This window comes from Danio rerio, chromosome 4 (assembly GCF_049306965.1).
Source record: "Danio rerio strain Tuebingen ecotype United States chromosome 4, GRCz12tu, whole genome shotgun sequence".
Taxonomy (NCBI): Eukaryota; Metazoa; Chordata; class Actinopteri; order Cypriniformes; family Danionidae; genus Danio; species Danio rerio.
In genome coordinates, this window is record NC_133179.1 from 56,062,614 (window position 1) to 56,076,237 (window position 13,624).

A 13,624-nucleotide genomic window follows, 5' to 3' on the forward strand; every position below is an offset into this window, starting at 1 on the left:
TGTGTTTATATGCCGGAGTGACCCCAACATTGCCAGTTCGTCAGCAGCTTCAGTGATGGCCTTCCTTGCATCCTCAACATTCTGTGCTGATTGGATCTAAAGCACAAGGCATTTAAGAAAGAGTAAGTGTACAAAATATGAATACACATAATAGTCTACAGGAATAGAGTTGAGAAACACTGCATACTTCTGACAAGCTATTTATGACAAGGTGTTACAGTTGATCTACACATCTGTACAATGCAACAACTACTGTAACAACTGCTTAAATCATGAATTACATAAGAATTTACACCACCAACTGCACAAAATGACCTTAATATGGGCATATGTAGTTTTTAAAAGAATTGCAAAAATCTTACTGCCTTAATCTTTTCTCTGAACTCGGAAGTCGACTATTTCTTCAATGTCAGGTGCTGAAGACTTAAAGAGCATATTGTAGGTTAAAAAACTGTTTAAAAAAAGGTAGAATCGTTTGTGAAAATACTCTATAATACGATAAAATACCATATTAAAATGTTTTACAAAGTGCAAGGGCACAAATTTTAAAGAAAATGTGTCTGTTTTCCCACTTTCGCTTTTTTTTCTAACCACCCCGGTGACGTCAGAAGAGTGAGTTATCTGACAGATGCGCGCTGTTTACAGTGGGGCAGAGGAGCTAATAGCAGAACTGGTTGTTAGTTTTGGCGTAATTTATCATCATCGTGGTATATTATTGCGTTTATGGAAACTGCACAAAGTCCAGCCTGTCAACAGATCAAGTCCACAAGTTTCCTCTTGCTATTTTGGTTCGTGAAATCTGATGAATCCGATAAAAGTGATAGCTGACGCGAACGGCGAGAAACACTCCTGGATCTGTCGGAGATGCAGCTCGATGAACTGTACACAGTAAGACAACTTGTTTTTCATTTATGTTTGTCAACTTTCAAGTCCGTAAGCATTATTATTTGAGTAATTTGAAGCAACGTGATGTGTTTACTTTGGAGTAGCCGATAGCACGGCTGCTAGCTTATATTGATAAGCATATTAAATATACTTTTTTAAAGCGTGTAAAAATGTTTACATATGATAAGACGGCTAGTAGCATCAGTTTGCTAATATAATAAATGTCTTTTATAGTTACAGCGTTGTGACTTTGTTTGCTTTGTGGTGTGTTTATTAGACTTTTTGAGAAAGAGATGATGACCCGGAGCTGAAGGCTTTCTCTCCACTGGCCTCTCGGTCAACTGTGCTTCACTTTGGCTCACAGAATAACCTCAACTAAGGTAAAGTGGATTTTATATTCGCACATTCGATTAGTGACAGCTTGTGTGACACACCCTCTGTATTGTTTACTATAGTACTTTTATTATAATGACTGAAATCACACGTAAATATGACTTAAAAACAACATTAGCACTATTAAACTGACAGTGAACAATGTTGTACTTTGATAGTCATTGGCTGCTAACATGATATTAGGAATTAGCAAATAATACTCTTCTGAAATTATATTATTAGGGAGAAAGTCAGAATGTGTGAATATAAACCAATTTTACCTCAGACATTCACCTCGTTCATCGGGTAAAATATTATGACCCCTATCGTGAATTATTTGTACGTTACATGGTATTATTTGATAACAAAAACTAGAAGGGCAAAGATTTACAACAATATTTCTATATAATGCAGGCAGGTAAACTCACACTATCTTTGACTTCCTTTTTTTTTTAAATATTGGAAACGTGTAACCATTGACTTCCATATCTGTTTTTCCCACTATAGAAGTCAATGGTTACAGATTTCTAGCTTTCTTCAAAATATCTTGGTTTGTGATCAATTGAAGAAAGTCAATAAGGTTTGAAACCACTTGAGGGAGAGTAAAAATATTCTGTCCTGTCAATGAGGAAAGGCACTTTTTAATCACTGTAGCGAGCCTACTGATGCCATGTCGCCCTGGTCACAAATTCACCCCAGCTGGCAACTCCTCAGCACCGGATCGCTCACAGCTGGACCTCATCAGCCAGGGAGAGATATAAGCCAGCCCCACACAGGAGGAAATCGAGCTTCATTTCCACATGACTCCCTGCGCTAACGCTTGTCTCTCTCTGTCTCTCCCACAGCCGAATCCAGCTCGTGACCAATCCAACACCAGAACTCTCACCAGCTTTCACCATCTCCCCGGAGCACATGAGCACGCACCCCTAAGAAGAGCACTCATTCACTCACTATATCACTTGTAAATAAAGCACCCTCCGGGGCATTGTTTGTAACTTCACTCAACTGTGTTTGTGTTTTCCCTTTTAAAATTCAGAAGAAACACTTACCAGTAAGAAGAAATAACCGCTGAATTTTTCTTTTTGTTCTCTCTCTCTCTCTCAGGCTTCCTCTTACTCGGCTGTCAATATCCCGTCGCCATGTCTTTGGAAGAGGTACTGCTCCACCTAGCGGAGATCTCCAGCAAACAGAATTCCATCTCTGAGCAGCTTACAGCCAGACAGGATCGACTGGAACAACAGCTCCGCCAGGCGGCCAGATACCATCCGACTCCCGAAGTGAGTGCGCATCATCATCTCACTAAACTCAGCAACCTGGATGATATTGACTCTTACTTACACACCTTTGAAGTAATTGCCGAGAGAGAAGGCTAGCCGAAGGAAAACTGGGCGAGAATGTTGGCTCCTTTTCTCACAGGAGAAGCAAAACGGGCATTTTTTTGCACTTGAGACACCCCAAAATGAAGATTACAAAGCGTTAAAAAAGGAGATATTAGCCAGAATGGGGCTTTCCACAATCAGCGCAGCACAACAGTTTTCCCAGTGGTCTTATGACAAGAAACAGCCAGTGCGGACTCAAGCAGCTCAACTTTCTCATCTGGGAAGACTATGGTTATTGGGAGGAGATTCTTCGGTGGTCCAGGTTGCTGAGAAAGTGATCATTGAGAAGATGATGCGAGCGTTACCCCAACGTTTGCGCACACTCACCAGCATGCGAAATCCTGAGTCACTGGCCACCCTGGTGGAGGCGATCAAGCTGGCTGAGGCTCATATCGCCAGAGACAATGGGGAGAGAGCGGCTCTGCCACCCCGGAGGGTAAGTGCACCATGGCGACCGGTGTCGAGTACAGCACGACCAGGCGGCAGACCAGCGGTCCCCAGCCTGATGGACGAACCGATGCCCACAGAGCCGACGACGCACTCAACCCCGGCCTGGACAGCAGGTTGCGTGGTACACCGCAACATCCCTCCCGAAGCTCCCACCCATAAAGTCCATCTAAAGGGAAAAACACAAACGGCCACGTTACACACAGGAAGGGCCATCACTCTGGTTCACCCGAAGACCTTAAAATACTAACATGAAAGTAAAGGGCGAATTCCAATCACGTGTGATACCCGCCACGTACCCGCCTGAAGAGTGACCATCGCGGCTAAACCAGGCAGCTGGCGCATCGAAGTCGGGGTCGTTCCGGATCTTCCTGTGCCCCTCCTACTGGGCAGAGACTGGCCGGGGTTCGACGAACTCCTGACTCACCACCACGCTCTATCGGCTTGTTCAAAGAAGAAGAACAAGTCACTGGCTCATCGGGACCGCAAACCAGCGGTGATGACCACCGAGAGCGACAGAGGGGGTGAGTCATCTATATCCGCTAATTTGAACTTTGATCTGTTCCAACAGATAACCGCAGGAGGTGATTTTGGCAGAGCACAAAGGGAAGATGAGACTCTCAAACACTGCTGGCCGCAAGTAAGAGTTATTGACAGTAATGAGCGACTTCCCAGCCCTCACCCCCTCCAACATTTTATTGTGGAAAATGGTCTGCTGTAATGTGTCGCAGAGAGGCGGGGGGAAAAGAAGACACTACTGGTCCTTCCGAGGACCAAGAGGGAGATGGTCTTAGAATTGGCACATACCCACCCGATGGCTGGACATCTGGGAGCGGCTAACACGGTGAAAAGGATCCGCGATCGTTTCCATTGGCCGGGGCTAGACGGAGAGGTGAATGTGATTGAAGGTATTGCCAGGCATGTGACATCTGCCAGAGAACGTCTCCCCAACGACCACCCCCCAAGCCTCTAATACCATTACCCATCATTGATGTGCCCTTCACCCGCATCGGTATGGACTTGGTAGGGCCTTTGCCGAAGTCGGCCCGGGGACATGAACACATCCTTGTTATCCTCGATTATGCCACCAGATACCCTGAAGCGATTCCCCTAAGGAAAGCCACGTCATCGGCCATCGCGAAGGAGCTGTTTCTCCTATGCAGTCGAGTGGGAATTCCAGCAGAGATACTGACCGACCAGGGCACCCCCTTCATGTCCCGGTTGATGGCAGACCTCTGTCACCTCCTCAAGGTAAAACAAATAAAAACCTCAGTGTACCATCCACAGACTTACGGCCTTGTAGAGAGGTTTAACAAGACTCTGAAGCAGATGCTTCGACGGGTGGTGGCAGAGGACGGCGCGACTGGGACCTCATGATCCCGTACGTGTTATTTGGAATCAGGGAAGTCCCCCAGGCCTCCACAGGCTTTACCCCCTTTGAACTGCTGTTTGGCCACCAACCCTGAGGGCTATTGGATGTGGCTTGTCAAGCCTGGGAACAGGAGCCAGCCCCCCAGCGGTCGGTGATTGAACACGTATGGGACATGAGAGAACGCATCGAAAAAGTCATGCCCATCGTCAAACAACACCTGACCGAAGCCCAGTGCGCCCAGCAGAGATTGTATAACCGGCCCGCCCAACCCAGAGAGTTCCACCCAGGGGACAAGGTGATGATCCTCATATCCACCACAACCTCGAAGTTCCTCGCATACTGGAAGGGACTATACACGGTGGTAGAAAGGGTAGGGCCGGTAAATTATCGAGTCCGTCAGCCGGGATGAAGACGGGAAGAACAGCTATACCACATCAATCTAATGAAGAAGTGGGTTGCAGCTCCAGGTCATCTCGTTGCGTTCAATGAAGAAACTCTTCCCGTTGTCCACATAGGTGAGCAACTCTCACCAAACCAGAAGGCGGAGCTGCAAGCCTTGGTTGGTCAGTTCAAGGATGTGTTCTCGGAGAAACCGGGCCGAACCACCATCATCCAGCATAACATCATCACTCCACCTGGCACCATCGTCCGGCAAAGGCCTTATCGAGTACCAGAGGCTCACCGGCTGGCTATCAACGAGGAGATCCAGAAGATGAGTAGGTTAGGAATCATCGAACCATCCCGTAGCCCGTGGTCCAGCCCAATAGTGATGGTCCCCAAACCCGATGGCACCCTACGTTTCTGCAACGACTTCAGGAAACTCAACGAGATCTCCAAGTTCGACGGGTACCCCATGCCTCAGGTGGACGAGCTGCTGGATAGGCTGGGTGGAGCCCGATTTATCTCCACCATCGACCTCACCAAAGGCTACTAGCAATTACCACTAAGTGAAGACGCCAAGGAGAAAACCGCCTTCTCCACACCCGGTGGGCACTGGCAATACCGGGTTCATCCCTTCGGGCTCCACGGGGCCCCAGCCACATTCCAAAGAATGATGGACATCCTGCTGAGGCCCCACCAGCCATATGCAGCAGCATACCTGGACGACCTCATCGTCCATTCCGAGTCATGGGAGGAAAATCTATCCCGGTTACGGAGGGTGCTTCTAGATCTTTAACGGGCTGGGCTCACAGCTAATCCCAAGAAATGCCACCTGGGGCTAGCCGAAGCCAGATACCTCGGGTTCCACATCGGAAGAGGTCTCATACAGCCACAACAAAACAAGGTCAAAGCACTACAAGAAACTCCACAACCCACCACAAAGACCCAGGTACGTGCATTTCTGCGGTTAGCGGGCTACTATAGATGTTTCATACCTAACTTCTCATCCATAGCCAGCCCTCTGACAGACCTGACCAGAAAGGGGCAGCCGGAGAGGATAAGATGGAACAAGGAAGCAGACGACGCGTTCCGAACCCTGAAGACGGCCCTCACATCCTCACCGGTACTGCACGCACCTGACTTCGGCTGCCCCTTCATTCTTCAGACGGATGCTTCCGACTCGGCCCTGGGCGCGGTCCTCTCCCAGGTCCACGGCGATGAAGAACATCCCATCATGTACGCGAGTCGGAAGCTTACCCCCGCAGAGACCCGCTACGCAACGGTGGAGAAGGAGGCCCTGGCGATCAAGTGGGCAATCCTGGAGCTCAGGTACTATCTCCTTGGCAGGAAATTCACCCTGGTGACCGACCACGCCCCGCTACAATGGATGGCTACAGCGAAGAACAACAACGCTCGGGTCACCAGATGGTTCCTGTCGCTCCAGGATTTCAACTTCGACGTTCAACATCAAGCCGGGGCTTCCCACGGAAACGCAGACGGACTCTCACGGCTCTGGTCAGGATGGGCAGGTCTGTCAAAACATTTTACCCCCCCCCCTCTCAATACACTACTTTTTCTTCGCATAAGACCCAGGACCAGGACGACGCTAAGGGGGGTTTTCCCTCTGCCTCGCTACATCACATATGAGGAATATTCATCTTGTAGAAGAAAAACAAATAACATTCAAAAAATTGAAGTTTGTTCTAACATGCTCAACTTCTAATGGGTATAGTCTACTGTATATGTGAGATGGTTTGCAGTTCACTATCCAGGGGTCTGCAAATGTGGTTGGGTTTTCTGTATTGTGTTATATTAAAAATCTTATGGTGAATTTTTAAAATATACATTATTATTAAACATGATTAAACTTTTGCATGATTTCCCCAGAATATATGCATCAGCCCTCACTGCGTGTCTGACGGTGGACTACTGGAGGTCTTCACAGGCTCGACGAGAATGCAGAACTGTCCACTACATTTACTCTCCTTTCTAGATCCTTCCAGCAGGTTTACACAGATGAGGCTGTCGGCATCTTTTTACACAGCATTCACAATTTAGCACACATTAAAGACATGATGGTGTGGTACCCACATAAACGTTGGCCAACTTACTGAAAAATTATTTTAGGTTACTTTTAAATGGGTCAGATGATATATTTTCCTTTCAGTATACACACACTCACACAGATACTTATACATATATAAAGAGTAAAAATGCTGGGTATTAACACTGCTTATGATTTTGTGCTATATAAATAAAACTTGAACTTGAGTTGCATTTAGAATTTGAACTTGAATTAGGGTTGAAGTTTATTTAATCATAAATGCAGATCAGATCTGTTGATCAAATCTTTCTAAATATTTTATACTGTAACAACTGTACTTGTCTTTTTATGGATTGTAGCCTAAATGGGATCTGATACAGATAATCTTATACCCTATGAAAAAATGACAAAGACATATTTAAAAACTTATTTTAATTGTTTTAATATTTGATGTTGTTTTTATTTTAATACAGAAGCTCTGAAAACCTTTTGTAAAATAAAAAAGATTTTCCAGTACCTTGTTTACATGTTTCTGCATTAGTCCAGACGTTCTGTGTTATTTGTGTTTTGTATTCACTTATCTACTATTAAAAATAGGGTCAATGTGGCATAACTGTGTTAAATGCTCATTAGTTTCTTCTACTGGTAAGTATTAATACTTATAGATGATTAATTCTAGCTTTGCTGTTGCCAGATAAGATTTTGTTATCTTACATATCTCTCTGTAAGCCAACACTGGCCTTACCATAAACCTGCTCTGTTCTCCCTCACAATAGTTAAATTACACTTCTCTGTCTGCTGGTCTGTCCACAGGCTTATAATTGTATGGCTGTGGTCTGTCGTTTGTGTAAGTCTCTCAGAATATCTTATCTCGGCAACCAAACGCGCACCACGATCAGTTGTCTTCATAGTGTTTATATGCGCGAACTCCCTGATTCGACATCACTTCCGGTCTGGCGATTAAATTTCCGTGACTTAAAACGACTCCAAACGGCTTAATAATAAACTTTAAAGTATATTTTATAGAAAATCTAATTCTTACTTTACTCTTACACACATTGTCTCACTGGGGTGTCTAACCTACAATATGCTCTTTAAAATACAATAAAAAGAGGTCTTGACAGAGTTTGTTGTGGTTTCTGGATTTTCTCTTACTAAATCAAACTCAGTCTGGAGGTTATGAATATCAGAAGAATATACTTTAATGCCATAACATATCTAAAAGTTCAGTAAGATTCTTCAATGCCAAAAATATTAGTCATTTATTAGAAACAAATGAATAATTCGATGACAGAGCTCTGGGTTACGTTACCCCAATGCAATACAAGAATTAAATTCAAGAGGTTCACAACTAACTTACATTTCCTGACTTCAGCATATATACACAACTGATAATAACAGGTGGAGTTTTGGTTTAATCTCACTGATCAGTCATTCTGCAGTCCCCTGGCTCTTTGTAACCCCTAGACATACTTCCTCTTTCTGCAACTCTTCTCTGCATACCAGAACTGAACAATTACGTGCAGCTTTAATATATTTCATAACTTCTACAAAGATCATGCTCCTTGTGACATGTCCAGACAGCAGTCTGGAACAAACCTAAATTTATTCTTATTCTGCTTTTTCCACTAGTCAGAAGTTCTTCTAAAAAGTATGCAGCACAGTAAAAAAAATAGGAAGTGTGTTTGGTCAAGATGTGTTATACAATAGAAAAGATTGATTAATATGTTGTTAGTCTAAATATTTTTCTAATAAAAAAATAAAGACACAAAAGTAATAAAAATAAATTCCTTTTTCCTACAACGGATATCCAATCAGGGTTTACGACATACTCCAATTTGGAGTCTTGGGATCATCACAGTGTTTTAATTTTGTAAAAAATGCCAAAATCATAAAATATTCATCAAGTTTGTATTCTACTCCAAAAAGAAAAATGTAGTAAACTAGAAAGAATCTTGAACCCAAAAGTAAAGAAACTTTACTAACAAAAGCTGCAACAAAGGGCAATTGAATAGGTTTCTAAACTTGAGGCCTTGGTACACTGCAAACTAACCATCCTGGAGCTCCACCTTCTTTGATGTGCAAAGTACCAGTGATTTGTTTCTCATTCACGGAGTCAGACAGAGAACATTATCCATAACACTTACTACATGAATACACTGGAGAATGGAGTACAGATGTATCCGCACCTGTACAATCACTTGCAAAAAAAAATTTAAGCCACAGAGGTGCTGTTTGATAATGAAACTGTTCTTCACTCAGCCACCATCATTGTGTTTACGGTAAACAAGAGCACAACACATTTACAACCCCACCTACTGCAGTGTAGAAGTGTTGGAAAACAGTATATCATCACTCAGCCTTTTCAAACATTATTCAGACATGAAACATCCTGTGCACGAGAAAATGTTTTGCAATGTGTGCAACTTTTTGTCCATGTGTTTCTTAAGCTGTGCCGAATGAGCGAAACTCTGTAGACACTGATCAGGTCTGTTCGGTTTCTCTCCAGTGTGAATCCTCTTCTGTGTTTTCAGATGTGTTAACTGATTAAACCTCTTGTCATAGTGTAAACATCTGTACGATCTCCAGTGTGAATCGTCTGGTGCAGTTTCGATTTTCGAGCTGTAATAAAAGTCTTCCCACACTCAAGGCACATATACTCTCACACCAGTGTGGATCTTCATGTGTTCATTAAAGTTTGCTGATCGAAACTCTTCCCACACTAAGTTCATGTGAATAATACAGTGTGGGTCTTCATGTGTTTATTAGGGACTGATGAGCTCATCCCACACTGAAGCTGCGGTAACACAAGAGTTTGAGCATGCGAAATTCTGTTGTATGGAAACAGGGGCGGGATTAAACAAGATGATTAGACATAAAAAAAGTAAGCGATTGGTCTATATTTTCCATTTCTGTCCAGAAAGGTCATGTTTTAATCTTCGATTGGTCTTACATGGTCAAGTAATGCGATTTCGCAGGTCAGAGTTCAACAAGCTTGAACTTTGCAACGCAGTGAACTGTGAAACTTGACACACAAACTTGGCTTCCGAAATCTATGGGGAGATAAGTCCAATGTGACCGCAACTTAAGTGCATGTGAATGGTTTCTCTCCAGTGTGGATCATCATGTGTTGATTAAGGTATGATGAGCAGTTAAAAGTCTTCACACACTGGGTGCAAGTAAAGGGTTTCTCTCTAGTGTGGGTCTTCTTGTGATTATTAAGGTTTGATGATTGGTTGAAACTCTTCTACACTGAGTGCAAGTGAATGGTTTCTCTCCGGTATGAATCATCATGTGTTCATTAAGGTGTGATGATCGGCTGAAACTGTTCCCACACTGAGTGCATGTGAATGGTTTCTCTCCGGTGTGGATCATCATGTGTAGATTAAGGGATGATGATTGGATGAAACTGTTCCCACATTGAGTGCATGTGAATGGTTTCTCTCCAGTGTGAATCATCATGTGAATCTTAGGATCGAAATTTCTTCCAAAACTCTTCCCACATAGAGTGCAAGTGAATTGTTTCTCTCCGGTGTGGATCATCATGTGTCGATAAAGGTGTGATGATCGGCTGAAACTCTTCCCACACTGTGTGCATATGAATGGTTTCTCTCCAGTGTGGATCCTTATGTGTTGATTGAAGTTTGAAGAATGGCTAAAACTCTTCCCACACTGAGTGCATGTGAATGGTTTCTCTCCAGTATGGATCCTCATGTGAATCTTAAGATCACCTTTTCTTCCAAAACTCCTTCCACACTGAGTGCAGGTGAAACGATTCTTGTCTCTCCTTTTCAAAATACCATCAGTCTGTAAATGAGTTTTTTCCTCAAATTTGACATGATGTTCCTCCTCTTTCCTCTCATTCTCTTCAATAAAGTCTGAAATAAATAAATAAAACATTAGTTTTCATTAAGTCTTGAAAACTCTCATCAAAAGCTGAAAAGTGAAAAGACACTGGAAACATTGGCTGCACACACTGTAATTTTGATGCACATTAAATGTAAAATAAATCAGATCATATTTTGTTTGGTCCATTAATGTGTACACATTTAGGCAGATTCAATTCATCTTTATTTATCTAGTGCTTTCACAATGTAAACTGTGTCAAAGACACCTAACATAGAAGTTATAGTAAATTGAAACTCAATCCAGTTTTCAGAGTTTCTTACATTATTGATCATAAAAGTAATTTTGGTCATATTGATGAGACACAGATTTGAAAGCTGTAAATGGCCTATTTTTATTTGTACTTATTCATAATTACAAAAAAATGTTTTTCTAAAATGTGTAAAGCAGACAGGGAATACTTGTTCATTCTGTGCCTGACTGGTAAATATATCAGAAAAAAAGTTCTAGGGTAACAGCTGAACAAAGAGCTGAATATTTGCCTCGCAGACATGAGACATACCCAGTGGTGGGAGTAACGAATTACAACTACTCACGTTACTGTAATTAAGTACATTTTTGGGGTAATTGTACTTTCATGAGTAGAATTTTAAGCCTTTAATTTTACTTGTACATGAGTACAAATTAAGCTGAGTAATCTACTTCGTTACTTTTATAATCACAATTCGTTACAGAGTACTGTAAATAAATTAATATTTCAGCCACGCACTGACCAGCATTTCGGTAGCCAATGAAAGAAGCTGATCTTAACGGACCAATGAAAAGCCTGGTACATTATTTGAACCGAAAAACAAGTTCAGGCTACAGCAGATTTACGTGACCGTCATCATAGTCACAAAGTTATCAATTGACATATGGAAATTTAAGACAGAAGAAATGAGGAAGAAATAGCAGAGGATGAATGCATGGCCACACCCGGAGGAGCTGTTCACCTACAGGTACATAGGGAAGAAAGGGGACAGATGTGCTGATGTGAATAGCTATGTTATCATCTAAAATACTAATTAAATATATGCCCAAAACTGGAATATCGCATAAAAGACTGCAAATAAAGCAGCTTTTCTGTCCATCAAGTCAAAGAGAACAAAATTGCCACCTTCTGATTAACTGGCGACAAATATCAAAAGTAAAAACAGAATTAGCATCAGTAGGAGCAGCTGCGTGAGTATATTATCTTCATTTAATAAGTGACTTGCGCATCAGAAGTCAATCCTGCACGCAGTGAATGCGCGCTGGCGTTTGAAGGCGCGAGGAGTGCAGAAACTCTTGACAATTCTGGAGGTCATTATTAATATAATACTGAAATGGTTGAGGCGGTTTAGAATGACCAGAACAACACTTTAGATGTTTTACAATGTGCTTAGCCTGCTGGTTTGTCCATTCACACACATTTTCAAAATATATGCGCATTCAAGCGTTTCCATCAACCGTTTTATGTGCATATCCAAAAAGCGCAAAAAATAAGTGGATGCAACCTGCCCTCTGCTGTGCCATCCGGCTTACACAGGGTTTCCGTGGGGTCTTAAAATGTCTAAAATATAAACATCTAAATTTTAGCCCTTAAAAAGTCTTAAATTCGCTGTTCTAGATCTGAAATATGTTTGCCCAGGTCTTATTTTTCCGATGTACATGTAACGCTACTTCTAATGCTCATTTAAATTATTTTTTTGTTGTTGCTTGGTTTCGTGGTGGTGTAGTTCTTTATTTCACTAGTCCTATTGTAATTTGCAGTATTAAAACTACAAATAAGACCAGCATGCAATAGCTCAGTGCGCGCGGCGAATGTGACGTCATCGCTGTGTTTGCGGAGGTTCACTTTGGATGCGCGCGACATGATTTCGGGTGAACAGTTCGCGCGGCGCCGCGCTTGATTTGAGTTGAATTTGAATCACTTTGAAGAGATTTTGTCTGTAACAGTACGACTGTACAGACATCTTAACTATCCGACCATGCGTGATCAGCAAAGAGATAACCAGATGACCAATAATTCTTGACTAGAAATTGCAACAGCCATGGAAAGGAAGTGTTTTGTTAAAGTTTGGAAAAACCTGGGGGATACGTTTGTTACAATAAAAAAGAAGCCATGGCAAAAGTGGAGACCCAGGTGGTTTTAAGATTACAGAATATGTTTTTCCACCATTTATAGGTTTTACACTGATGGATCATTTTGAAGTTAAAGCAATGTAACAAAAATTAAGTAACAAAATAATAAATATATAAAATAATATATGAACCCATCGGCTAACAGTATACTGATGCCCAATTTCTAGGCTTTATTGGTGATAATGGACCGGATTGTTGGACCATGATTGCCTTTTCAGCTCATTAGTAGAGGACCGAAACTAGCCAGACAATAATGTGTCAATTGTTGAGTGGGCAAAATTTTTTTTTTTTTTTTTTTTTGCTATTATTCTTGCCAGAATAAAAAAATAATAATTGTAGAGTAACCCATGTTCTGTTGTCATTGATATTTAACTTTAATAGGTAGAACTGTCTGAGATATAAACAAAAGTGAGTGATGCATCAAAGTTTGATTTAAAAAATCTTGAAAAGTTATAAAACTTTATAATCATTCATTAATCTTCTTTTTGGCTTAGTTTCTTTATTAATCTGGGGTCGCCACAGCGGAATGAACCGCCAATTTATCCAGCATATGTTTAACACAGCAGATGCCCTTCCAGCTGCAACCCGTTCTCATTTACAACAACAGACAATTTAGCTTACCTAATTCACCTAAAATGCATGTCTTTGGACTGTGGGGAAAACCGGAGCATCTTGAGCAAACCCACGCAACACGGGGAGAACATGCAAACTCCACACAGAAATGCCAACTGACCC

The 13,624-nt window shown here is 42.1% G+C and overlaps 2 protein-coding genes and 1 long non-coding RNA gene across 7 annotated transcripts in view; 1 reads left to right on the forward strand and 2 right to left on the reverse strand.

The window, feature by feature from the left end:
- si:ch73-110p20.1 overlaps window positions 1-13,624 on the forward strand; it is a 592,105-nt gene that overhangs the window by 357,203 nt on the left and 221,278 nt on the right.
- The window catches only part of LOC100535035 (uncharacterized), a 304,783-nt gene that overhangs the window by 286,907 nt on the left and 4,252 nt on the right, over window positions 1-13,624 (reverse strand). The window lies entirely within an intron of this gene.
- The window catches only part of LOC137489462 (uncharacterized), a 243,196-nt gene that overhangs the window by 143,309 nt on the left and 86,263 nt on the right, over window positions 1-13,624 (reverse strand). For 2 of the 5 annotated variants that reach the window (XM_073948501.1, XM_073948500.1), the window contains exon 3: window positions 7,316-10,758. The exons of the other annotated variants lie outside the window; for them this stretch is intronic. In XM_073948501.1, the coding sequence (XP_073804602.1) occupies window positions 10,043-10,758 (716 nt within the window). In that variant the 3' untranslated portion in view covers window positions 7,316-10,042. Of the gene's footprint in view, window positions 1-7,315; window positions 10,759-13,624 lie in introns of those variants that run through there. 5 annotated transcript variants of the gene reach the window in all.